The 27,758-nt window shown below is 38.6% G+C and overlaps 2 protein-coding genes across 7 annotated transcripts in view; one reads left to right on the top strand and one right to left on the bottom strand.

Annotated features, from left to right (window-relative positions):
• The first annotated feature begins 328 nt into the window (after positions 1–328).
• SRI (sorcin) lies at positions 329–13,162 on the top strand. The gene is made up of 8 exons (XM_008573469.1): positions 329–465; positions 2,234–2,303; positions 7,490–7,533; positions 8,353–8,500; positions 8,714–8,827; positions 9,706–9,764; positions 11,442–11,961; positions 12,221–13,162. Exons 1-7 carry the CDS (start codon positions 352–354, stop codon positions 11,466–11,468), a joined length of 576 nt encoding a protein of 191 aa, XP_008571691.1. The 5' UTR covers positions 329–351; the 3' UTR covers positions 11,469–11,961; positions 12,221–13,162.
• A 2,315-nt stretch (positions 13,163–15,477) lies between these two features.
• ADAM22 (ADAM metallopeptidase domain 22) overlaps positions 15,478–27,758 on the bottom strand; it is a 229,796-nt gene continuing 217,515 nt past the window's right edge. For all 6 annotated transcript variants that reach the window (XM_008573473.1, XM_008573476.1, XM_008573475.1 and 3 more), the window contains 2 exons: positions 26,009–26,132; positions 15,478–22,291 (listed from right to left, as the gene is read on the bottom strand). In XM_008573473.1, the coding sequence (XP_008571695.1) occupies positions 22,271–22,291; positions 26,009–26,132 (145 nt within the window). In that variant the 3' untranslated portion in view covers positions 15,478–22,270. The remainder of the gene's footprint in view (positions 22,292–26,008; positions 26,133–27,758) is intronic.

A 27,758-nucleotide genomic window follows, 5' to 3' on the forward strand; every position in this document is an offset into this window, starting at 1 on the left:
TTTACCAAGTCCAGCCTTCCGTACTACTCAGAGCCCTTTAAAAATACCTTACAAACCGTAAAACAGAAGGAAAACATCTTGCTCTCGAGTTGCTTGCCTGGGTTGCATTCACCTCAGTAACCTGCAGGATAATAGGAATTTTCAAGTTACTTCACTGTCATGACAACTCATTTTGTTCCAGGTTGCCAGTTTTTTTATTGTAATGGAGTGAGAATGGAAGAAAGGAGTGGGAGGTTACAGCTAGAGTGTGCCCGTTGGTGGGAAGGTAACCCGTGTGGAGGGAGGGCGGGCCAGTGGCCTGGCTGCGCACAAAAGCCTTCAGTGGTGAAAGAATAAAACTGATGCCGCGGAATGATGTGTTATGTGTTTCTTGTTTCTCAGTATGGAGGAGCTCCCGGAGGGCCTGCCTTTCCCGGACAGACTCAGGATCCGCTGTATGGTTACTTTGCTGCTGTGGCTGGACAGGTTAGCTTTTCCCTTTAGTATTAAAGAATTTGTCAGATTCTGCAGTTGTGTTAGCTTCTACTACAGTGGCGCCAAAAAATGAATGTTCCTTTGGAAATGAGACCCATTGCTTCTGCAAAAGAAAAAAGAGAAGGAAGAGTTCTTCATTTCATGTTTTAGTTCTTTATTTCTGAGTATTCAGAACAAATTAAGACAAAGTGTTACTCATATTTATGTTAGTTCAGTTAAAAAGTAAGTTTGTGATTGAATTAGGGTGAGATTGAACAGTATACGGAATTATACATATACTTTAGAGATGTGTAAGGTTGAAAGATGTATTTAGAATTGTGAATTGTCGTCGTCCATGGTGGTTTCAAGAGAAGAAATTCAAGATCTGGTGAACATAAACCCCTATTTGTACAACTTAAAGATGTGTATTAATAATTCTGTAGTCATATTCTAATGGACACTTTCTTTGGGTTGAATTTGATGTTAATCATTTATCCCCTTGGGAAACAGGTATGTGGGGTAAAAACCCACCAGCTTCTAAATAAAAAAAGTTACTACTCTTCTTAGTATCAAGAAGTTAATCTTGTGAATAGGTTAGTTTCTCTTTGATGCAGATGCTGTTACTAGGTCAGCTCTTCTGCGTCCTTATTAGGTGTTGTGGCCTGTTGACCCAGAGAAAGAATTAAGGTCAGCCTCCCAAGACCTTTCACTTCTCTACATTCCAGTTGTATGACAGATGCTGGCTTACCTTGAGGGAGGACACTTCCCTAGCTCACAAGGCCACTGTGTGTGGTAAATACACTGTCAGATAACCCAGACATATCCAGAGAGGGTGTTTGTTGTTATGAATTCAACTTAGTCTTGTTTTGATCAAAAACTAGAAGATAGCAAAATCTTAATGTGAAAACATTGTAGGATATTATGAAATTAAAAACCTAAGACTGCCTTTTAAAGTAACACTCTAAGAAATACAGCTTGAGAAACTGAATGGAAAATTGAATCTAAAACTGGAAGACCTTTCTCTTAAGTATCTGCTTAATCTTAATGATCTGTATCTTTGAAACCACAAGACACAGCAAACCGCAAGACTAGCATTCTTAGATGTCCAGTGCCTCCAGTGTGTAAGTGACCCCACCTGCTTAGCTTTCAGCAGCCCTGGCTTGTATTCAGCATATCCATCCTCTTTCAAAGTATTGATCCCGCTCCTCATTTATAACATAATACCCATCGACTTGAGGATTTAGGTATTTTATTTGAAAAATTCCTAAAAATAACATATATCTAGTTCTGACCTAGTTCAGCCAATGGTGGGCACTGGGAACCTAACCTGTATCTTCCAGATATAATTGTGCTCTGAAGAAACCATTCACCAAATCACAAGAAAAAGTGATCAAGGAGGCCTCTTTCTTTTGAACCAAGCCTTTTACTTACTTATGTCTGCTGTGTACCCTGCTCTCCCCCTCCCCATCAAAAAAAAAAAAATTAGAGAGGAATACAATTTTTAAGGAACTCCATAAATAATTTTATTTTAAAATGCTTAGCTTTGGCAGTTTCCTAGCTCAGACTGAGAGAAGAGTAGTTGCCAGTTCAGACTCTTTCGTCATTAAATTATTTTTAGAAGTAGGATAAGGAAAAGAATGCCCATTTTGGAAGGCATTTCTTTTAAAAAGTCTCATGCATAATGATACTCGTTTTCATTGTTGTTAACTGCTGCATTGAATACAAAATTTGTAAAAGTACAAATCACTATTGTGATTCCTTTTCCTGTTTTTTCCAAAAGGATGGGCAAATAGATGCTGATGAATTGCAGAGATGTCTGACACAGTCGGGCATTGCTGGAGGATACAAACGTAAGTTGACAGTCCCAAAGTTTCTTTAAAAGTATTGTTGTGTTTCATATTTTAGCTGTTCCTTGTGGTCATAGCCTTCTAGAAAACAGCTGTTCTGATCCCACAAAGTTTAGAATTTCAAAAGCAAGATTAGGTTATTATTTCAAAAAGTTCATTTGAAAACAGTTTTTAATAAATCATTCCACTCTATCTGCCAGATTAGTGGATTTCTTGGATTTGGGTTCCATGTATCTGGAACTGTTGGAACCAGTAAGACAGGTAACGTGGCCTCCTTCACAGTGGACAAGTTAAGGTGCTGAAATAAAATCTGCCAGATTAGGTGTCATTAATGATAGGAGCTAATATTTACTGCTGGCTATTTGCTCTGTCCCGAGGGTGGTCGCAGTTAGGGCTTTGGCCAGTCCTGCACCCCTGGTCCCTGCGTAGCCTACTCTGCAGTCCTGGTCTGTGAGCCCTGGACATGCTACTAGCAATATTAATGCTTTCTGTCTTTGCTCTTTCTTTCCCACTTCCTGAATTCCTTAACACTAGTCGTTCTCCTCTCCCTCATCCTCAGTTCCTGGCAGACTGGAACTCCTGCCCTATAATTTGCTGCTTACCCCACCATCCTGCCTTTTGAGCTCTGTGCTCCGAGCTGCAGATACAAAATACTACAAAGATGCTGCATCCCGACTGAGGGCTTCTCATCATCCCCCCCCACACACACACCATGTGCTTTCTCTTCAAATTTGATGTTGACTATGACAGATTTCCATGGTAGACAATAGTATCTTAGCTCAAGTGCATTACCTGCCAACTTCTTTGCCCATTGTTGATTGAGACAGAACATCATATTGAATCCCCCATTTCATAGTAAGCTGTAAATTAAAATGCTGAAATTAGAATTCACACCAGAGGATTAATAGTGGCATTTTTTGACTGTTTGACATGGTATATTTACTAGATTGCTCTCTGAACTATTGCATTTCTGTTTTTATCACCCTTTGTTTTATGTGACTTCAGTATCCTGTTACTATTTTCTAGTTGGGGGAATTAATACAAAAAAAGACCTTTTGAATTTCTGTCATTTAATCTGATCCTAAACAAAAGAAGCACTTTCTAGATTAGGGGATTTTTTTTTTACTGTTGTAGACAATACATTTAAATTGTTAATTGTTAACATCAAGCTTTTGAGCTAGTGAACAAGGAAGGTCTAATAGGGTTTACTAAAGCGAGGTGGTGTCACAACACAGGCTGTTACTCTACATCCTTTCTGTTGAAGAGGTGTGGCAGGTTTTAAAATCTGACTAACAAAGTGGGTGCATATCCTTCAAGAGCAGTCCTTTTAAAAATTTCATTCAAGAAAGCCACATTTAGCGATGGCTTCAGATCGATGCATTGTAGAGAAGACATTTCCCGAGTCATGAGGAACGTGTAATTGAATTGATTTGCTTGCTCCCCTCTGGTGGCTGTGATGAACCGCAAAACCATCCTGCTTGTGAGGCGTCAAGAGGTTTGTGATACAGAAATTATACAGCCATTGGTCTTTTTAACGCAGCTTCCAACCAAAAAGCACAGATCCAAAGAGGGTGGGATACTCCCGCCCAGTACCTATGGGCCCTTCTCAACCAGTTTAAAAGGAAGTGGTCCTACCTAGGGGTGGAGTTGATGAGTGAAGGTGCTGTAGTCTGTAAGACAGTGATTCAGCTTCTCTTTTCTCCTTGAATTCAGTTGTTTTTCTGTGATAAGTTTGAGAGAAACAACCGGGGGTAGGGCTTTCCTGCTAGATCCTTTATACTGTATGCTTCTACACTAGAAGAAAAACTGTTTGAGGAATTCTAGTAGAATGAACAGAAGAGAGGAGAAAGAGCAAAGGTAAAATTACAACAAAGATTCCTTTGAAATTATTTAAAATAGAATTAGCATCAATAAAAGCTATATTCTGGGGGGAAGATACAATTAACAAAATTTAGCAAGAGTTTCCTCACCCAACCTTATTGGACATCAGTGTTCTAGTTCATTAGAACAGTCTGGAATGGTAAATTTTCTGTTTGTTCCCTGCCCTTTCAGATCCTTCTCACAAAAGATGACCAGTTTTCTGATCTTCCTGACATAGGCTCTAACCTCTCCCTCTCCTCCTCAAAAAATCTTTACTAGCTCCTTGGGGCCCATAAAACGAAGGCTTAGTAGGAATTTACCATCCTCTGTAATGCAGCCACATCTAAGCAACCACATTTCCTCCTACTCCCTTTATGCTCTTTGCAGGTCAGATTAAGCTATTTATGTAGTCTTGGCCTGCCCTGGACTTTCTTGTTTCTCCCTTTGCTCATGTTGGTCCTTAGTTGTCACGAAATATCCCCCGTCTTTCCCATCATTAAAGGCTTGGCTTAAGTGCTACCTCTTCTATAAGTCTTTCCTGATTCTCTTACTAGGAAGGAGCCTCTCACTCCTCGATATCTCCTGGTACTTTTTGATGCCTCCCTAATGATTTACCAACTCCCTCCCTTGATTAGAGTTGTATGTGTATCTGACTTATCTTTTCCTTAGACTGTCAGCTAGGGCAGTGTCCGATTTCACATTTGTATCTCCAGAGTTTCTGGTACCCTGAGCCCCGCAAATAGTAAGTACTTAACGGGTGACTGTTGAGTTAATGAATATGAAGAATTTTCTAAAGTGGAAAAATCATAGCCCTATGCCCTTATTGCTATTTCCATTTAAGCTTATACGTTACTTTTAAGTATCAGTAAAAATCAAGATTTTATTCAAAAAATATTTCTCCTTTGACTGAGAGGGGTATACATATAAATGCAGGTTGTACAGCTTCCTGCATAAGGATGAGAATTCAGTCTCATCTGTACGTTCATTCATCCAACCAGCACATTTTTCATGGACACCTGCCATGTGCTAGGTGCTGGACATAGTAAAAAGTACTGGGATAAGTAATGTAGAAGCTATGGGATCACATCAGACAGACCCATACCCCAGACAGTGGTCAGGAAAATTTTCCTTGCAGAATTGATATCTGAACTGAGGAGAAATGAAAGTCGAGCAGAAATGAGGCCAACCAAGAAGTGAGTGGGATGGGGAAGTGGTGTTCTAGGCAGATAGAACATGTGCCAAAGACCCAGAGAGAGCCTGGTTCAGTCAAAGGCACTGCGAAATTCCCCATGAATGAAGAGTAAGAGACAGCTGAACTGGGAAAATGTGTGTGTGACCTTATATGCCACTTAAAGTGTTTGGGCTTTATCCTGAGAACAGTAGAACACCTATACTGGGTTTTATATAGGAGAGCGTGTACCACCCCTGGCTGTATGGTAAACACTAAATTGGGAGGTATGGGAGTAAAATAGGAGTCAGGGAAGCGACAGTGGGGCTGGAAGTGGATCCTAAAGCTGTTCGGAAGGTGATTGATGATCTGGAGAGAGGGAACTGAGGATGCTCCCAGGTTTCTGGCTTCGATGACTGCTGAGTGGATGGTGGTACCCTTCATAAGACTGAGAGACAGAGAAGCTGTCTGCCTCATGGCCCCTCAAAAACCTTGATGGAAGCCAACACTATCGGCTCTGTCCTTTAGTTGTCAGAACATCTAGAGCGGTGGTTCTTAAACTTTAGCAGCATCAGCATCACCTGGGAAAGCTAGCAAAAACCAGATTGCTGGACTCCACCCTAGAGTTTCTCATTCAGGAGGTCTGGGGTGAGACCTGCAAATTTCATCTCTAACAAGTTTCCATGTGATTCTGGCCCAGGTAGAACGACTTCCTTTAATGTGAATATGCAAGTATATCACCTGGGGATCTTGTTAAAATTCAGATTCTGATTTTATCAGTGTAGGTGAAGGGCTGAGATTCTACAGTTTTAACAAGCTCCAGGTCACACTAATATGGTTGATCCAGGAATCACACTGTGAGTAGCATGGAGGTCTTTTAAAGCTTCTGGGTGATTCTGATAAGCACCTGGGTTGAGAACCCGGGTCCAGATTAGAGGGACTTCAGACCTCCACACAAGTTAAAGGTCAGAATGAAGAATGGACCAGCCCTTTCTCAAAAGTGTAGCAAAGTGTTTCCTCCTCTCATCTCAGTAAATTATATCTGTAGATCATATGGATATTGAAGGACCAACATAGAAATAGTCCCCATTCTTTTATTTCCAGTAAAGGATATGCCAAACACAGGAATCTTAAATGTGGAAAACCCATGGTTTGTACTGTTTAGAGACGTTACCGTAATAAAAGTTAGCTCAGTTGTGTTTTAACTTCTGTTTGGTTAGAGGAAAAAGATGAAGCTAGAAAGAGCTATAAAAAATGTTTGTTCTGCATGCATCTTAAACTTGCAGAATTGATACTGGCTTTTCCCAGATGATCCGTTTCACTTCTGCCTTCTAGCCTTACAGTTTCTTTGTACCTATGCAGAATTTCCTCAGAGTCATTGATTCCCATTAACACATCATAAAGTGCAAGGAGTTTCTTTATTTTTAATTTCCTAATGCTTAGATGGGTCACCAGTATGCCACACCCATTGGGTGTGTTCTTGTCTGGTTGGATAAGTGAGGTAGGAAAATGCCCTCAAACACTCCCAAATTATAGGGAAACTAAAAAAGGCTTCTGAACAATAGCCACCACTGAATTGGTCATTGGTTTTTTTTTTTTTTTTACTTAACACACAATTCTAACAAGCATATTTTTATGGTTTATATTATATATGAGCTTGTTGTATATGAAAAGAGCTCATAGACTGTTTGAGGTAGGAGGTGACTGCTGAATGCCTGGCATTAAAGAGAAAAGACAGAAAAACAAATGATAGACACAAAACTAGCAATACCAGCTATTTATAGTCATTTATGAGTAGGAATCAAGGAACCCTGTCTTCCCAACCACCATGGTGAATATGATACATTATGGTTTATTGTGGTGAATTGAACTCATTATATTACAGTTTTTTAAAGGCTAGAAAGTATTAACAGTATAATGCAATACTTTTTAAAAATATTGCTGTTAAAGTTGTTAAAATCAGATTTGGCTTCTAGAAGGAATCTTTATGTGGAAAAAAATCTACTCTGAAGTTCCATATAACTTAGTCCCACGTAAACTGAGTAGCATATAAAAATAAAAGTATGTAAATAATCACATTCCTAATTAATATGAATGTAATCAATGTAATGTGAATTTCTGAAATTGTATTAATGTGTATGTACTTTTCTTAAATTAACAGCTTTTAACCTGGAGACTTGTCGGCTTATGGTTTCAATGCTGGATGTATCCTTTACCTTGATGGTTGTCTAGAGTGTTTTTTCTTGGCAAAAAAATTCCTTTCAAAGAATTCATCTCAGAATTAATATCCAGTAAACACTAAGTGACAAATGACCACTAAAAAGCTAACTGAAGTAATTAGCTTTTAGGATGTAATTTGGTGTGAAAAAGGAAGGAAGTTTAGTAAGTAGAACGATCGTGGTTCAAGAATTTGAGGAAGCGTCAAAGTAGGACTAGTATAGACCAGTGTCAGGAATGCATTTTTTCTTTAACATGGATTGCTCTGCATGCTTCACACCTGACCTTCAAGTGATGAGATTTTTTATATCACAGTTCCTGGACTCAGTTTAGCTAGTGCTGACCCTTATGATGCTTTCCATCCCCTCTCATTTTCCAAAAGTGCAATCCTTGGGTCTCAGAGGGCTTAGCAAGGGAATGTTAGGACCAAAGAGGATCCTAGAATGGAAGAGTAAATGGCATAGCCTGGGGCACCCAGAACATGCAGCCCAGTTCCAGTAACAAGACTGCTTTTTACATGTGGCTCAGAATGGTGATGTTATTTCCCTGTAATCAGATCACATAGGTTATCTTTTCCCCACTGTAAAAATAGGTACTCAGAAGTTTTTCTCATAGGCCCTTTTTATGATATCTTTTTTTCATCATTAATCTATCTTTTTTATTATATCATACCAAGAAGAATGTACAATAACTTTTTAAACCAATTTTAACAGAAAAAACATTAAATTCCCTTTATTCTTGATCTTTCATTTAATTATTAGAAAATTTTACAAAATAAAGAAGCTCTGATCCTTAATTGTAGTACAGAGAGATATGTCTGGCACGATGGGTTTCAATGAATTTAAAGAACTCTGGGCTGTACTAAATGGCTGGAGGCAGCACTTCACCAGTTTTGACAGCGATAGGAGTGGAACAGTGGATCCTCAAGAACTGCAGAAGGCCCTGACAACCATGGGTGGGTATGGCTAACTAGAAGTCTCCATTCACTGAGAGATGTAAGTTTGGTTTTTTTAATTTCTAAAAGTAAGTGCCACTTGAAGGCAGTTAATCTGTTTCCTTACAAATTATATGTGTTCATAATTAAAATGTGTTTGCAGTCTTAAAAAATCGGCTTAATAGTCTTTCTTGCCATCCTCTAACTTTTTCTGTTGATTTTTTTCCTTTTCAGGATTTAGGTTGAGTCCCCAGGCCGTGAATTCAATTGCAAAACGATACAGCACTAATGGAAAGATCACCTTCGATGACTATATCGCCTGCTGCGTCAAACTGAGGGCTCTCACAGGTGTGTTCCGTGAGGTCATGTCATCACCATGAGCCAAGAAGACAGTTTTTATGACATTTCATTTCTCAGTGCTTCTTAGCCTTTATTCTCCCCATTCAGCTTTTTCCCCTTGCGTTTAGTAGGTTTTTAACATTGCTGTGGAGCATATCTAGCAGGATGATTTTGGTTTTTTCAGAATTATTTTTAGATTAGTAAGTAATCGGCCATTAAAATAATCTTAACTAAATTTTACTAAAATGTCCCAAAACATAACCAGCTAATTTGTGCAATTTTGATCAGATTATGAGTGATTTCACCCTAGAATGTGAAATATTTGAAGAGTGAAATTAAAGTAAATCCATTTCAATAGAGCAGAGCTGAAATGTTTGGAATATTTGATCACAGCCTATTTTTTGTATTAGGGACTCTATCCATCTGTTTCCTAATTAAGTAATACCTGTGTTGTTACAAATTTTGAAATTCTGTGCTTTCGTCACAACTAAGTAACGGCCTCATAAGTTGTGCAGCTTTTACTGACTTTGGGATAAGATATTTTCTCCCAGTTCCATGTTGAAAAAGACAACTGACCAACTTCTGCCTATTTTATTACTTTGTTGCATATTAAATCTTTTAATATTCATATAGTTGGCTTCTTTGCTTTGGTATTTTGTTTATGTAGACTAGTTCTACAATTTAAATGTTACTGCTATCTGATTAGCTTAGCTGGTTAGAGCACAGTGTTATAACACCAAGGTCAAGCATTTGCATACCCGTCCCAGCCAGCCTCCAAGGAAAAAAAAATGTTACTGCAGTTTAAACCCAATGCCAAAAATAATTAACTATGTGATTTTAGAAAAACCATTCAAAGAAAAACAACGAATTTTACTGTTGTTTTACAGACAGTTTTCGAAGACGGGATACTGCTCAGCAAGGTGTTGTGAATTTCCCATATGATGATGTAAGTCTCAGTAAATTAAGAGCCATGTAGATGGGTAAGATGAACACCAGACGGGCATTCGTACTGAAGTTAGCTGTTAAGAACATCTTGCAGATGCCAGAGTTTAATAATCAGGAGTCACCATCCAGACTTTATTAATTTAATGTGTTATTAGACTTATCCATAGTTAGACCACTGTTTGATTTGTATGAAAAGATGTGGGATCAAGGCCCAGCTTGTTGTATTTATTAGCTATGTCATGTAAGCAGGTTTCTTAATTGCTCTGAGACTGTTTGAATAAAGAGGATGTAGTGATAATACTTTCTTCACTGGGCTCTTGTAAGATTTCAATTAGAAATGTCCTTGAACAACACTATGCAGATATTGCATGGTATCGTGTCTGCTTCTGCGTTCCATGAACAGATCAACTCAGTCATTGAGTTATAGCGTTCATAGCTCAGAACTGTACTTTGCACACCTTTGTTCTTTATTGAGGACATAAGGCAGGCACCAACTTAAATCACAATTTAAACAAGCTATTTACTAAACAGCCACACTAAATGAGGTGGGATAAGGCTTCATAACTGGTGTGAACATAACCACGTACCATTTTTTAATGACATTAGTTGGATGTACATAACAAAGCTAGGAGATGTTATTTCTCTATTTTTTGCTTTGCTGTTGATTTTTAAAAATCATGTTTGAAATTGAAACCACTGTAATCACTGAGTATTCAAGAATGTGTCTCCATTACACAATAGAAAGATGCACATATTTTGGTTTAGCAGCTGCTGCAGTTATGAGTACACTTTTAAAAGGCTTTGTGTATGCGTTTGTGTGGAAATATGCGTATTTCTTCTGCTTAAAGGTACATTCTCTTTAGTTTGTATCAACTTCTCAGTTGATATGACCATGGCAGCCTGGGGAATGGAAAGAGCATGGGCTTTGGCCTCAGACGAAGCCACTTAAGAGATTTTTAAATGTCCTGATGCTTAGTTTCCTTTTCTCTAAAACAGGGATAAATCAGCTTGGCCTTGTGGAAAAGCTGCATGGTTTAGCAATACACAGTGCCTTACTGGTGCTGGGAGAGTAAAAAAGAAAACTGATGTAAAGAGCAGGGTCTAGTGCTGTGTGTTTAGTGGGGAAGCCAACATTTCACAGCAAATACCAGTGCCTCTAAACTCAAGTTTCTGCATTGCCAGTGAAGGGTCAGCTCTTCTGTTTCTGTGCATACATATATTTGCATGCTAGGATTTATTTTAATAGAGCAGATTTTAAGGGGATAAACTGTTTATAGGTGCTCTGTTAGATTAGTGGGATAATAGCGTGCAGTTTGGAAGTCCCCACCTGATACAACAGTATAAACTCCAGTTACTTCTGTTAGTGGGTAAGTATACCATTGACCGTGACCATTCTAGTGTCTGATATTATTTAGAATTTAAATAATTCTTTATCCATTGGAGTAATATCTGCTTCTTGTAAGAAGTTTTGATATGAGAAACCCATTGGGTTTTATATTAGACCGCTTTCATAAAGAAAATGAACCTTTCCGTCTATCATTTATTCATGTCTTAGAAACTTAGGTTTTTTTCAATCCATAATTCAAATTAGAAAACCAAAATGTAAGCTGTCTAAAAATAGGCTCTCTGTCCTAAGTGTTTTGAGGTCTGTAGTATAACACTGACTTTGCTCTTTCAGTTCATTCAGTGCGTCATGAGCGTTTAAATCAAGAGGAAGCTGCATGAACGTGCGACATTCCAGCTGGAGCTCTCCCGCTCTTCTCACTGCCGTCAGTCACGTGTGTCAACTTACAGCACCACTGTCCCTGAACAGTGGTTGTAGAGGTTGATTACTTTATGCACAACTGAAGTCTTGTTCTTAGTTTCGATAATAAATTCTTTGGAACTTTAATAATATAAGATTAAGTCTGTTACGCCATTTAGAGCTATCATCAATCATGCCTTATTCTCCTGCTAAACCTCTTATGTAAATTTAAGTATGCAAAATGCTTAAAGCGCATTATATATTTTTCATTGAGATGCTATAAACTTTTAATCAGACTACAGCTGTTATCTTTCCTCTCCTAGAAGAGCTTTAATGTGATATTGCAAGTTTTATGTGTGGAGTATTAGACCCACTTGGATGCCAAAACAAACAAACGTGGTAATCCATATCAGGGTTCACCTTAGAAATTTAGCACAGGCTTTAAGACTTACAGATTTTTTTTTTTTTTTTTTTTTTGTCTTTTTGTCTTTTTTCCGTGTCCGGCAACGGATCGCAACCCTCAGTGTTGCCCCCATACCAGACCGGGGACCAGCAACGGGATCGCAACCCTCGGCGTTGCTCCCACGCCTCGCTCAGCCAGTGAGCGGGAACCGGTCTGTATGTGGGATCCGAACCCTTGGACGGGAGCGCCACCGCGCTTCCCAAGCGGCGCACTATCCAGTGCGCCACCGGGCCGGCCCGTGGACTTACAGATATTTTGATGGTCCTATGAGTGGACAGGGAACGTGAGTGATTATTTTCTGCCTCTTTAAAACCTATCGAATAATTCGAATGGCAAGTACTGTTTGTCACCAAGTTCTTTGTCATCATCCACGTAAACCTTCATTCACTACTTTTAAATCTTGTACATCATAAGCCTAACTATGTAAAAAGAAAATTGATAGAAAAAGACTAGGGGAATATACAAAAATATTAGTTATGGTTGCTTTTGGCTAATGGGATTCTAGGTGATTATAATTTCCTTTACACATTTCAGAATTTTCCAAATTTTCTATAATGTGTATGTTCTCCTTTTAAAATCAGAAGATGTTAACTTTTAGAATATTGATATATCCATTTGATATTCTGTGTGTTCACACTTTAAAAAATACACACAGCAAAAGGACTGGAAAGAATGGACCAAAGTGTTCCTCTCCCTACCACTGGGAGTCAGGATCATGAGTTCGTTTTTTTTCCATTCTGCTTCTTTTCCAAATTTTCTATAATAAGCAGGTATTATATTTCTAGTGGAAGAAATTTCTAAAAAGTTTTAAACCATAGGCTTTCAAGTAAGAACTGGATTCTAATGCTAGCTGTGCCTCTTACTGTGTAGTTTGGTCATTTTAGATAACCTCAAAAGTCTAGTTTCCCCATCTTTGAAAAGGAGATAATACCTACCTCTTGGGGTAGTTCTGAATTTGAAAAAGTGTGTTGGTATAACAAGCACTAACAAAATCTCTGTTTCTTAAATTTAAAACTAGCCTTGTTTGCCTTTTTATTTTTGTTGCAAGAGTGCTTAACTGATAAAAAATGGAATTAGTCTATTTTCTCCTTGCCAGCACAGTATCTGTCTTACTTTAGGGCACAATGTGAAAGTTACTATTCAAGTGAACAATTAGTTGTCAACCAATGAAAATAAAACATTTTTCTAAGCATTTTGAGCCTCGTTTCACTAATATAAGTGTAATTATTTTTTCAGATACTGCTAAAATACATATATTCAATCATTTAATATTTACATATTAATCATTTTAATAAAACATTTATTCAACCCTAACTTATAATTACATCTTCATGTCAAGACATGATGCCCAGGTTACATATCACAGTGAAGCGGGCTGCTGTATATTGCTTGGTAAGTCCAGGTTTCATCCCAAATATAGTGTCTATGAGGCCACAAAGATTTGCTTGAGCCTGGGCTGTCCAGAAAAAGGGCCAAAGGGGGCTTACCTTCAGAGTCCCAACACTGTTTGGCCTAAACTCACCAGGATCCTCGAGGAAATCATAGTTTTGGGAAATGGTAATTTCCTGGATGTGTATAACCAGTAAAGAAGGCCCTTGCTGACCCAAGGTTATGGGCCATATTCAAACCATCCTGTTGCTTTGATAAGTCCCAAGGTGTGCTGCACCCATTATAGGTCTGAATTTGCTTTTGGGTAAGCGCTAAAGTGTTATGAAACCCCACCTCTGGAATCACTCCGTAAATTCAGTTGGGTTTTTTTTTTGTTTTTGTCCTTTTTGAGACCGGCCACACCGCGCTCGGCCAGTGAGCGCTGTGAGCGCACCGGTCATCCCTATATAGGATCCGAGTGCGCCACGGGCTCGGCCCCAGTTTTAATTATTGATACTTCGAAGCAAGTCTCCTTATCTCCTCCACTTCTGCTTTCAGTGTTTCTTTACAATAGCATGGAGCTTAGTCTTCAGTATGTCCCTGCAGTTAGAAAGTTTCCTTCCCCTTGACAAATTTGACGTATCCATCCCCTTTCTTTAATTATAGCCAAAGTCTTCATTACCAGTGAATCTCGTGTTCATTTCAGTTTTATATTGGATTCTGTGTTTTCATTCATTGTGACTTCCAGTACAGCCCCAACCACTTGTTCAAAAGTCTTTCTTGGTGTGTTTGTGTTTGTGTTTTCTTAAAGCCATCTGGTTGGAGCAAGATAAAGCTGTGAGCTCAAACCTGAATACTTCAATTAGTTGGAGAATTAAGTTTCTCAACTCACCCCAACTTGGGATTTAATTTTATTTTGGAGATGTGTGCTTTAGTTTGTGCTGAATTCAAGAGATTCATGATTCACAAGGTACTTACAACACATTTCACACACTTCCATAGGAATGTGGCTGCCAGAGGCCTGGTGCTATAATTACTGATTGGTGTACAGTTGGAGGCAATTGGCATATATTTGCCAACAGCAGTCAAATTAAAGTTCTCACTCCTATTGAGCCAAATTGTAGTTCAGACTCCACTTGAGCATGGGGTTCCAGGTGGTACCATTAGTCTGAGATGGCATATGAGCTAAAGTTTCTGTTTCTGAACTAGACTTTGACTCAACAGAGTGTTACTTTTTCAGTGTTCATCCAAATGAATTAGTATATGCCTAAAATATAAATACAAGAAATGGAGCTATACGTAATCACCATAAATTTTTTTTAAATCTCAGTAAATACCCAAATGCTTCATCAATGACTTCCTTCTGCTTTTCTCATATTAAAACAGTACCCTGGGCCAGCCCAGTGGCGCACTGCTACAGTGCGCCGCTTGGGAGTGCGGCGGCGCTCCCGCCGAGGGTTCGGATCCCACATACAGACCGGTTCCCGCTCACTGGCTGAGCGAGGTGCGGGCGCAACACCGAGGGTTGCGATCCCATTGCCGGTCCCGGTCCAGTACGGGCGCGACACTGAGGGTTGCGATCCATTGCCGGACACAAAAAAAGACAAAAAGGAAAAAAAAAAAAAAAACAGTACCTTAACTACTTTCTTCCTCTGCAGTGAAGACAAGGAAATTACAAATGCTGGGATAATGACTGGCAGGTAAAATGGCTCCTTGGGAATAGATGAAAAGACCACTGTCAAACAGTTTTTAGGCAATGAACTCATGAACCTAAACTGAACCCATCCAAGGATCAATGCTTTAGAATCTAGCACAGGTTAGTTTATTAAATAAGAACCACTGCCTGAGCTATATAGGACAGGATTTAGGAAATTGATCCTCATTAGGGTGAGGGAAAAAGTGTTCATGAGGCAAGGCAGGTAGATACGTAGAGGAAACTTCACCTGCCACCCAGATGAAACTCCGAAAATTGAACACTCAGCCTTTACTGAAGGACTGCTGTATTTTTCATCATGTTAATGGTGTCTTTTGGGACAGCATGGAACAGAAAATGAAGAAACCACCACCTAATAGTACCCCCACAAAGCTTCTGAAAGAAACTATCTGGTAGGAAAAAAAAGGATTAAAGGGAGTCATGCATCAAAATAACATAAATCTTTTATTGAAATTCACTTTATTGATATTACAATGAATAACATAGAAAATTGTGGTATCTTATTTGCAGAAGTGAATACTAATTGTGCCAGAAATTTGAACGTCAAGTTACAGTGACCTTTAAAAAATCAAAATTTTGTTTACCTACAATGTCAGAACAATTTTATTATAACTTGAACAGCCATAAAACAAATCACGCTTGCTCAGGAAAGCAGTCGCCATATATATTTCACTTGGCATTTGCCAAAACTCAGTTATTTTAAAAATTGCTTAGGAACCTGAAGTGCGGACTAGCAGAATGTTACAGTGATACACGTCTAAGTATATACGCATGATTACCTGCTTACTAAGAGCGAACCCATGCTGCTAGTAACACCTCCCCACAGGGTGGCTTCCACCATCTGTAGATGGACATCCCCGTTGAAGATGAGATGTGGAAACACCACAAGTGTAAGACCTACACTGGCTAACATAGAAACTGCTACGTTTAGGGAGAACACCCAGTTTCTGAAAGAAGTTGTCTTTTAGGGATATTAGTGTGGAGTGGCAAGTCTTTCAACAAGTTAAAAAAGGAGTACATGCGTACTTATCCTGAATAAACCTTTTGTTAAGCACTTTTGCAGATAGTGTAAAAAAGAAAAGTTCTCCGTACAAAAAACAAAGGTGTTGGGTCATTTTTACTTATTAAAAAGTAACTGGTTGTAGAATCAGCTTGATTTTGTGCTGGATTAAAAAAGAAAAGTGGGGTTTCTAAACAGGCAGTGATACACAGGTATAATTTAGAAGAAACTTGTATTATTACTAAGTGTATTAATTCATGTCAGCACTTTCTGTGTTGTGTTATCTGGTATAACTTAGCACCGCTATATTTAAAGATTTGGGGCTATTTGCATTATTTTAGAGCTTAACCATCAAAACACAAGTCACAGCCTGAAACATAAAATAAGAGGCTAAGTCCTAAAATGAATGCATATTAGCAGTATTTTTTTAACAAGAGGAAAATACTCTTTTCTTCATGTGCTCCTAGAAATTTTGTTGATGATTTTATATGCACATTATCTTAATAAAATTGCTCAGTCTCATTGTATACTTTTTGTAAAACAGAACAAAATGCACATTTTGTCTGGTTTTGATTTTAAGGATACTTAGGAACATGAAATGATGATGTCCCTGACCAAAGCCCTGGCAGCCTTGAAGCACCTCCTAGAATGATACTGGTTCTATGAACAGTGCAAGAGACACGCCAGGCAGGAGAGACCAGCCCATGGTGGACTGGAACATGAAGTATTCACAGAGCCCAAACTCAATAAAACTGCAAAGCACAGTCTGTCTGAGGCACCCAGCACTGTCTCCCCACCACACCTCCAGGGACCATCTGTGCTCTCCTGCACACTTGGCTTCGGGCTCTTCATGTGGATGTCCGTTCTACTCCCGCACCAGGACTAAATGCCCCACAACCTCCCAAAGCTCACTGCTTCTTATCTCCTCCCCATCCTGAAATTCACACCTTGAGGACTCATCTCTCAGTGACTTCCAAAGTTGCATAATCCATGCCAAGTGCCAATGGGAGAAAATTAAATATGTCTCCCACCCCTGCTATGCTTCCCTAGGGTCCTCCAAAGTGCCAATCTAGCCAAAGAAGAGACCAACCTCCATGACAGTGAAAGTTCCTAGTCAAGAAGAAAGGGCTGCACGGCTGGTGAAGGGGGAGCCTTTTTGGAAGTAAGAAGTTTCTGGAAGCACCCCTTAAATCTCACAGTGAGGATGCTTACTGTTTGTCAGGCCATAGATATAAAGGACAGAAATACTAACTGGGCAAGTTTTTGTTTTTTAATGTTTGTTTTGTTTTTCTGCTTACAAACCGAATCGGAAGATGATCCATTCTGGTGCTCTGACAAAACAATGAATAAAACGTGAATAAAAATACTGTCTTCTGCTTTCTAAAGTCTCACTGCATCTTTGTTTGCTCTGCATCTGCAGGTGTGGTAGAAAAGCTGCTCTTGAAATTAAAAGCACCTGCCTCCCAGAGCATATGCCACGAGCATGTGCCAACAGTTCCCAGCAGGTGGACTTTCACAGCAGGCTGCACGGCAGGGAATGGCTGCTGCCTCTCAGCCCATTTTCACAAGAGCGGACTGGGCGCCTCACAGTACAATAAACGGGAAGCTGTTTATCAGTCCGTAGTTCTCCCAGGACAGGACAAAAGTTGCTGCATCCAAAATCAGAGTAGTCTACAATCAATTATGTTTCAATTAAAAAAAAATCTGAGTAATCTTATTCATTCGGAAATATCTCAAATGTCTTATTTGATCCCCAAATTAAGCACTATTCCACAGAATGTTTTCTGCTTATATATTTTAAGCTAGCAGAGTGAGAATGAGAAAATCATCTTGACACCATATATTTAAGAGGGAAAACAGTATTTAGGTGGTAATTTTAGAGGAAAAATAAAAAGATAATTAGGAACATAAAAAGTAGACATTATACTGAAAATGGGAATCAGAGAGTTTCATGGGAAATTGATGCCAATCTACCAACCGGTAGGATGGCAGATAAAATACGCTGCCCACACGGGGCGTGTGGGGGCAGCAGCCAGCGCTGTCCTGAGCAGGCTGCTGTCTCGCCTCTTTCACTCCTGTCAGTTCTGGATTTCGTTCTCCCCTTCCCATACACTGTGCAAGCTACTCAGCATCTTCCTACTAAATTCCCTTTCCTTTAAGTAAAATAAAGTAGAATAAAAGTCTTTTCTTTAGATAAGGATTTATTATCATGTTGAATAACATAAGGAAATATTTAAAGCACTATATATATTTAAGGTTAAAATAGAACTACATGACAACAGGAAATGAATGGATGAAATAAATTAATGAATAAACTTGATTTTGAAATGCTGAAAGAAGTGAATAGAAATGCCGTATTTCCTCTGGCCCAAAGGTGACTGTGAAAAAGTAAAGAACATAATCCGGAAAAAAGTAACAAGTAGCCATAACAGATCTGGGACAATGGACAGGACTAAATTATGCAAATATGCAAGGGACTCAACAGAAAAGGATGAGAAATGTAAGCCTGTTGAGGAATTCAAACATATATAGTCCTTCTCTGGAAGTAGACAGAATATCTGATTTTATCCTTCCAGCAACTTCTTACAGAAACCCTATCAATCTTACTTTCAGAAATTCTGTGCTGGACTGACCTTATGTACAAACACAATTTCAAAAGCCTTTTTAAAACAAGAGGGGAAAAAGAGAGAGAAAAAATGTAGCATAACTTAAGCACCAATATCAAACTAAAACATAAGTTTGGCATTTTAACCCCACACTTGCTTTATTAGTCAACATTTTTTTAAGGAAGAGCTCTAAAGACAGGTTATTCCTAATCAAGGCCCTGGGTTTCTTTTAAAATACAGCGGCTACAGACAATTGAAAACCCTCATTATACTGCACTGTTTTGTTAATAAATCAGAAGTACTGATTTATTCCTTTCCCCGGACTGCACGTGACCTGGGAATCATTTTCTAGCTTGCAGACTCCGAAGGAGGGTGCTACTTCCCATGTACAGAAAGAGTGGAAGCAGAGGACAGTCCACCAATCCATCCCTTAAGTGCTTCCTGTAGCTCCCTTGTTGACATTTAGTGGAGAGATTAAAATGTTCCCTTAAATCAGGGTTTACTGCACTGTAATGACTAGGGGTAAATGGAACATCTCAGGCAGCAGGGATGTCAATCTGAAGTCTTATCTATGCAGAACACATTCAGTGCACATTAAAGTGATCTTGGTCAAAGGTCACTTTATTTGCAACATCTTTCAATCTGTCTGCCCTTCTGTCCTTGGCTTGAGCTATGTGGCAAAACTTTAGAAAGAGGAGAAAAGGCATACGATGGAACATAAAGGCCAAATAACTGCTCTCCTCTACTTAGTAATGATCCTGTAGTGGACTGGGGGACATAAATATTAGTTGCACAATACAAACTGCTATGTGACCTCAAAGTTTTTCTTCAAAATAGATATTTAAAAAATAATAATAATCCTGTGCTTGTATTTAGGGTCCATTCTATCTACCTCAATGGATGAAAAGTCATAAATAAATAGATGTAATGCCTCTAGAATGCCGCCATGAGTACTCATAAAGATACTGCTTGGAACTATCTATTGAGACTATAAATTTGTCAAAGCATTCCACAAACAGCTCTAATAATGTTCAAACATGAGAGATAGAGTAGATGCCCAGAATGGAACATTAAAGCTATTTCTAAAATCATAATCTCTGCAAATAAAAACACTTATTCAGTTCCACATGAAAGTTATTACCAAGGAGGATGATTATAAACTACTATGTATACCTTTAGAGCAACCATGTCTTCCAAATAGGTATGTTATAATGTTTTCATTTAATAATTCATTCAAAAGTAATTTCATTTAAAAATAATTGAGAAAATGAGGAAAGATGGGTAGGTAGAAAGACAGGTAAATAGAGATCTGTTGACTACTTAGCTAGCCATTTGTGGATTCTTTCAAATCAAGGCTAGTGTAATGGTAATTAAGAAGCATATTTACATGAGGCACCTTACGTTCAAATCTATAAATTCTTTTATAGTCAAAATAAACCTTATAACATTAGCCTTTTATATACTCAATACCAGAAAACATTCAGTGCACATTAAAGTGATCTTGGTCAAAAAATCACTTTATTCGCTACATCTTTCAATCTGTCTGCCCTTCTGTCCTTGGCTTGCACTATGTGGCAATGATGCCCAACACTCCCCCAAACCTTGGTCTGATGGATTGTTGATAGTGTAGTATCAACAATCACGTCCCTTCCTGTCATGAAAAACGCCACTTGACACTGTATAATTTTGGATGAATGAGTAAACTGCTTTTCAAATATTTTCAAAGACTTTCAGAAGAGAGGTCCATTATAGAAGACATAAACACACAGAATAAACATTGACTTCTCACTTGGCCCTTCGTTTGGGCATCTAAGATGATAACACATAGAGATGAAATGGATTTTGTCTGTGGATACTGCTGAAAGAGATAAAATATAGAGGGCAGTTCTGAAATCTTGTCGGCAGATTTTGTTCCTCTCAAGAAAAAGTGGAAATCAAAAGTATACTTCACAGCAGACCATTTGATTGATCCCATCAGTTGTGAACCTCACTAGGGTAGCTTTCTTTCAGCAAGACAGAGCTGCATGATAACAGCTATCAAACTTTGGTTTTAAAGAAGAGGCTTTTAACATAGAATTCTCATTTTTCTATGAATTAAAAACACATAGGGTTCAAAACATCAGGTTTGTCCCCTTGCCAGCTGTGTGGGTAACTTCACAGTTGCTGCGTCTTTGTGGCTTTCGATTTCTTTTAACCCTTTATTACCTGTTGAGTCTTCCCAGCTCAGATAGTAAAACCTTCCATCTTCTTGCTTCAAAGTCACTGCAGAATGACCTGTTGGGACTCACATCCCAGTGATGATAAATGTTCTTAATAAACAATGTAAAAGTTGTTTTTCTTCAAACAAGTTATTCATTTCACAGATAAGGATGGCTAGAAAGATCTGTCAAGGAACAAAAACTTCAGGCCACCAAGGGTTAGAGTATTGGCAAGTTGGAAGCTACAATTCACCAGCAGCCCATGGTCTCCTTGTCTTTGGTGCACTTGCTTTATCTCAGCAGGACACACTGCTGGGGGGCGCCCTGGCCTCCAGGGTGAGGTACGCTCTGGTACTGAGAGATAACGGCTGCTGCAGCAGGCACCGTACGCCCCCAGAAGGGAAGTGGACAGGTGGGATGCTTCCCAGGGAGCGGCCGGTCAGTAACAGAGGATCTCGAGGCAGCACAGAGACTGCACCGCTGAACTTCTGCTTCATCGAGCAGTAGAGGCCAGAAGTTTTGCTGGGCATCTTGTTCTTTCACTCAATTGATTACTCAATAAAACTGCCTCCAGACTGTGCACAGTTTAAAGGGAGAGCACATGTTTTGGACAAATACCAATTATGGAGAGACAAATTTACAGCACTGACCACTATATTTACATCATCTGCTTAGAATCTTTTAAGACCACTGGATGGATGATGATGATGTGATTGTGACTGTTTTTAGGCATTTGGAAAAATACACTTGTGTGTAACAGCTGCTTTTTTTTTAAATTTAAAAATGTTTACATATGTACAATTGTCCTTGTATGCTGATATAAATATGAAAAGTAAAAAAACAAAAACAAAAATAAAAATACATGTTTAAAGTTAGCATATGGGATATTGGCCTCTCAAAGCTTTAAAGTCCTGCAGAAAAATCCTATATGCTTTAGCCCTGCATGCTAGTATCTATTATGGGATGTTGTTTCTTTAAATGTGGAAAACAAGAAACAGAAGCTTCATGCATATAGCATTACTGTTTACAATGAGGATGTGCTTCAGAATGTCCAGTTCTGAATCCACTATTGTCCCTTAGGAAACTTGCTACATTTGGGTCATGAGAGTTAATTTTACTGATATTTCTACATACATCTGTCATGCAGATTATCCACTAACGTACCAGTGCCTTTACTGTTCCATGTTATAGTGTAACATTTCAGTAGTTCTTTTCATGGTTCAGTTAAATCCTAAGCCCATGACAAGAAGAGAATGGTATCCAGATGTGGGATTTGGCTTCCTCTCCTTTGTGGCATCTCAGAGGGTCTTCGTATTGTCTGAAGAGCAGATAGATTTGCAGTGATTCCGTGAGGCTGGGTTTCTATAAAAGTTGAAGTAAACAGTTTCCATGTGTCACATGTAAACAGTGGATCTTAAATGGATGTCTCCCATAGCTGCACAAGAGAGAAAAGCAAAATTGCACATTGTGAAAGCAGGAAGCAGATTATGAAGATGAGAATGTTTCAGTGATTCCACCCTTATATATGCGACTGTGGATGCACACTCTTGCAAAGTCTAAGAAATGGATAAAACAAACACTCCAACGTTTAGCTCTCTTTCCTCTACACTTGTCTCAACCTTTTTAACAACTGCTACTTTTTGATATAAAAAATTTCACATCCACATTTAATGTTACTTAAAATTTTGAATAAAGTATATATTTTGTCTCAGATGAAATAAAATAACTTAAAATATCACTTTTTTTTTAGCTACACGTGCCCTTTTTTCCCAAGGTTCCTGACACAGCCAGCTAGAGCAGTAGCTCTTGCCCCTGCTGCACAAAACGTGATCTGGGAAGGCTGTAAAGATCCCACTGCCCAGGCAGCACATGAGACCAATGAACTCAAAATCTCTCTGGGTGGGACTCAGGCGTTAGAATGTTTTTAAAACTCTTCAGATGGTTCTCATGTGCAACCAAGGCTGTACCACTGACCTCAGCGAAGTGTGACTCCATCAATACCACTACCCATTTAAAAATCACTGTCTCCAATCCATCACAACCTCCTGAAAATTGTTCTCTCTCAGGAGCTGACATACCAGAGTAGAAGGACGTATTCAGGGCAGGATGTCCCTTCCTTAATTCCCTCACCCCTTTCCTCTCCTTGCTTCTGCTACCAGTTCTTTATACTAATCCTGTTCAGATCCGATTTCTGCAATGTTCAATTATCATCTTAATAAACTGAAAACTTTGGCACGATCATATATGCATGCAACTCAGTTCACCAGAAAAGAAAGGCCAATTAAAAAAAAAAAAAATCAAGCTGATGAAATAGGTTTCCAGGCAGTATGATTGGGGTATAATTATTATAAACATGAACAACAAAAGCCTATGACCATAGTGACTTAGGTTATAACCAATTTCTACCCAAATTCCATTTTTACTTGACATTTGGGGCATTTCATTGTATATATAATGAGTTTCTGGGAAAGAAAAAGGAGAAAAAGCCAACTGACTCAGTAGATGTTCCTATATAGGTTCCTTTAATATGTTTTCTCAAATCTTCATGAAAATCTTGCTCTGAATTCCCATGTTGGCTTACCCCAGAGGGTGTGGTAAAGCCACTTGTGCTCTCTACCTTAGATCTGCTTTATACACCCTTTTGATTCAAAAAACACCCATGCCCTCGTCCTTTGTAAGCCAAAGGGATCGCTCAACTGTGAGAATCTTTGTGGGTGGATGACACCTGTTGGTGAAGAAGAGTTAAACAGGGGGCTCACAGGGTGTCTGAGGCAAAGATCTGAACTGCTCAGATAATGGTCTGGAGTGGTAAAGAGTTTAGACTTTGGCCTCAGAGAGCCAAATATTCCTCCCATATGGTTATGAAGATTAAATAATAAGTGACAGCTTGCAGAAAGAAGGGAGGAACAGATGCATGACACTGGGAAAACCTGAAAGTCATGATTATCCCTGTGAGGAAAAAGGAGCAAAGAAATGTCAAGCCATCACACTGAGCAGTAAGCATGACTGTGTCCATGTCCATGTGGCTGGAACAGAGGGGCTGCTGACAGAAAGATCTGCTTGTTCAATTCTCCACAGCCCACAAAGAGCCCAGAGGCAGGCGCCACCTATGCTGCAATATTCTGCCACATGCCTATGTGGCTGTTCCACAGTACATAGAACAAATCAGACTTTTCCCATAACTATCCCAGCAGCTAGAGTCTTCATGGTCACCCTGCTCAGCCAGGGCCAGCCACTTCTGGGGAGCTTCCATTTTAGTCAGCTCTCATGTAGTAACATCTCCAGTAACCTACACCCTGGCATGACAGCAGCTGAGAGGAAGTCCCCAACTTGATGGAGCAAAACAGAGATGCAGACAATTCAGCAGAAAAAACTGGGGTGATGTACTGAGACAATTCTCTGAGGAGAGGAGGAATGACATTGGCCTCAGATTTCATTATCACATATTTCATCGTGAACAGCTGGATGCCTATCAAAAGTCTTCTTTTAAGGCCAGAAAACTTAGTACGAAGAATCTGAGTTATCTTTTTAACTTTTTTTTTTAATAACTTTTACAATTTTCTATACTGTACTAACATACAAAAGTAATTTTTTTTATGATTAACAAAACACCACTGATTGTTTCTAAATGCTTTTTTGTTAAAGTGATTATTATGTGTTGAATTGTGTCCCCCCCAAAAGTTTAATGTGTTGGAGGCTTGATCCCCACTGTAACTGTTGGGAGGGTGGGAAGTTATATTACGGTAATTGAAAGGTTGGGCCTTGAAGAGGTGATTAGCTTATAGGACCATGCTGTAGTGAATGGATTAATAATGGTGGTCAGGGGTGTGGTTCTGAGGGCTTTAAAAGGTAAGCCCACAAAGAGTCTCTTTCTCTCTACTCTGCTATTTTCTGCCATGTGATACCCTGCATTGCTATAAAGCCACCACCAAAGAAGACCCTCACCAGATGTTTTCCCTGGACATTGGATTTTCCAGCCTCCAAAACTGTAAGCAATAAATTTTGTCTTCTTTATAAATTACCCTTCCAGGTGTTTTGTTATAAACAAGAGAAATGCACTAATACAGTGATCTAATCAGCTTTTAATGACTGGTGTTTTCTTACTGACTCTGGGTCGATTGAGTTAAAATTTGAAGGATCCATGTTTACTTTGAACCCCATAATTAAGGTTCAAGATCAAAGAGGCTCTGAAACATATTTCAAGACCAAAAAGTCTAGGAACCCAGGACCTACAAGCAGATAAATCTCCATAGGCTTTCAAAGCTTTATTATAATTTTTTTGCAACACTATTTCTAAGAAGATCAACATTATAGTGTACCCGACCACAGCAGAGCCTAGACATCAATAAAGGTAATTATTCTTTGGTTTTATCTTTCACTCAAGCCTCTGAGGGCTGGTCTGCCTCTCTAAACTCCACTATATCTCAATTTTCATATAATGGATGTGTTTCAGAAATGTTATGAGACAAAGTGGTATCATAATTAAAATGTAAAAAGGGACTTAATATTTAAAAGAAACTTCTGGTGAATCATAATTTTATAAAAATAATCAATGCCTCCATATTTATTTTTAAATTTGGCTTTCTTAAATATAAAAGGGTATGTTAATATTTCCATACCCTTTGCCATATTCTTTTGATATCACAGATTTTTCAAGTTCCCTTTTTTCACATCCAAATTCCACCTCCATCCATTGATCTGATTTTCTGTCACAGGTTCCTACTCCTAAAATCCTATTAGTTGTTATTAGCCAGTGAAAGGCCTGCATAAGAAAATTGGGCATGAAAAGGAGGCTAATTTACCTAATCTCTGACATTTCCACGTAATTAAAAAACTGATAAAGCAAAATACATCCTTTGATTTGATTCCAGGTTTAAATATCTTAGCTACACTGAATAATAAAGAATATAAGTATTTAGCAATGAATAATTAATATACACTAAATATCTCTAGAATATATCAATGCAGATTAAACTAATACGCAAATATAGATCTGAACCCAAAAGCCCAAGACTCTTCTAATTTGCAAATTTAAGTTTTTTCATTTTCTTATGAACAATGAAGAAAAAATGGCTCTCTCTTTTAAAATATGAACTCACAGATAAATGTTAATGACTGAGCATGTAAGCACATGGAAGAAGTTTCCACATACCCTGGCACTTTGTCGGTTCACTTTCTTCTCCTCATCAGGAAGTGGAGGCATTGGGTAAGGGTATTTTCTGCTGGAGGCAATAGACCCAGTTGATGAAGAAGGAGACTTGGCAGGAGATAAAGTCCTGAGACGTTGAGAACAGATGTAATAAACATCATGTGACTGCCTAATATCTTTTTCAAATATCTGAAAAGCGGGTTCAGAATAAACCCTCTGACTTCTACTCTCTTAAGCCACTACCGCAAAGGTTTAATTACTGGGAAGATACTCTGTCATTCACAACATTGGAATGCTAGAATTTTATCTTCCTATGTTTATGATTGCAATGGATTGTTTAAATGTTAGTACAGAGAATCACACTTTTCAACTATATAGCCAATAACACAGTTTCCTATATAGATAAAAAGCTAAAATAGAAAAGGATAAAATCATTCTAAGAGCTCATAAAGGTAAATTAAGTATACAACATGTTAATATTCTGCCTCATTTTTATCACTTAATATAAAAAGATTTTTAGTACAATAATCCCAATTACATTTTGAGATCTTAAAATACATTTACTATTGATATATTTATTAGTTGCTAAGTCACACACCAGTTTACACAAAACTCATGCATTCAGAGGCCAGTGTGTTAGTTGTGAAGGAACAAAGGCAAATACAGGGGTTTTAATAATAAATTAGTAAGCATGCAAGCAGTAAGGAGTGCAGAGCTCCAGCCAAACAAAGTCTGATGAGAACATACAGAAATGGTCTGATTAGTCCCTACAATCAGCATTTCTGGGTAAGCTGTTGATAACTTATTGCGTTACACTTGTTTGATTTTACATATGCAGTGGTAATATTCGTGACTAAGCTGGGCATACCATAAGAGTCCATATCTGCTGCTAATTTGACTTTTAAGTGAAAAAACAGCTGAATGAAAAATAATGTCTACTCATATCAATGGACAACAGATGTGATAACTGCAGTAGCTATCCCATTCACAAATGTTACCACCACACACCCTTGACTCCCTAATTCCTGGTGCAAGGTGGTAACGACCCACAGCACTGAACTGCTTACACAGCCACAAGTACTTATTTCAGTACTTCAGATGAATATGCACCCCATCTGCTGTGACTGACTCAGCCTGGTGGGGTAGCATTAGGTAGGGCAAGATCTACTATCTACATTGCTTTCACCAGCATTAAAGATGTCCTTTTTTCCTCCTTTATTTGAAATTTTGGTTCTCATCCATATAATGTCCTTTGCTCTGGTTCTGCCATTGTTTCCAAACTAGCTTTCATTTTATGGACAATGAATTCAAGCAAAAGTTTGAAAATTTTTCCTACAGATTTCCAACAAACCCTGAGATCCAAGTGAACATTCCTGGTTGATTTTAAGAATCAAGAATGGTTCAGTTTACTTTTAATCCATAGCTCCTAACATTTCATCTATTTGAGATATGGCCAAGAATACTCCTTGGCATGAGTTGTTACACCACAGCAGCCCCATTTGACTTCACTTATGTTATTTCTCTCTGTTGCTGAGCAGAGGGGTGTAACAAAGAATATTAGTACAGTACTTCAATCCTCTAAAGTTCTTTGTTTGTTTGGGTTTTTGTTTTGTTTTGTTTATGGCTGGCTGGTAGGGACCCGAACCCTTGACCTTGGTGTCACCACACTCTAACCAACTGAGCTAACTGGCCAACCCCTCTAAAGTTCTACTAAAGCAATGTACTACTGCATACTTTTCTAATTCAGAAGTTG

This window comes from Galeopterus variegatus, unplaced genomic scaffold (assembly GCF_000696425.1).
Source record: "Galeopterus variegatus unplaced genomic scaffold, G_variegatus-3.0.2 Scaffold925, whole genome shotgun sequence".
NCBI lineage: Eukaryota > Metazoa > Chordata > Mammalia > Dermoptera > Cynocephalidae > Galeopterus > Galeopterus variegatus.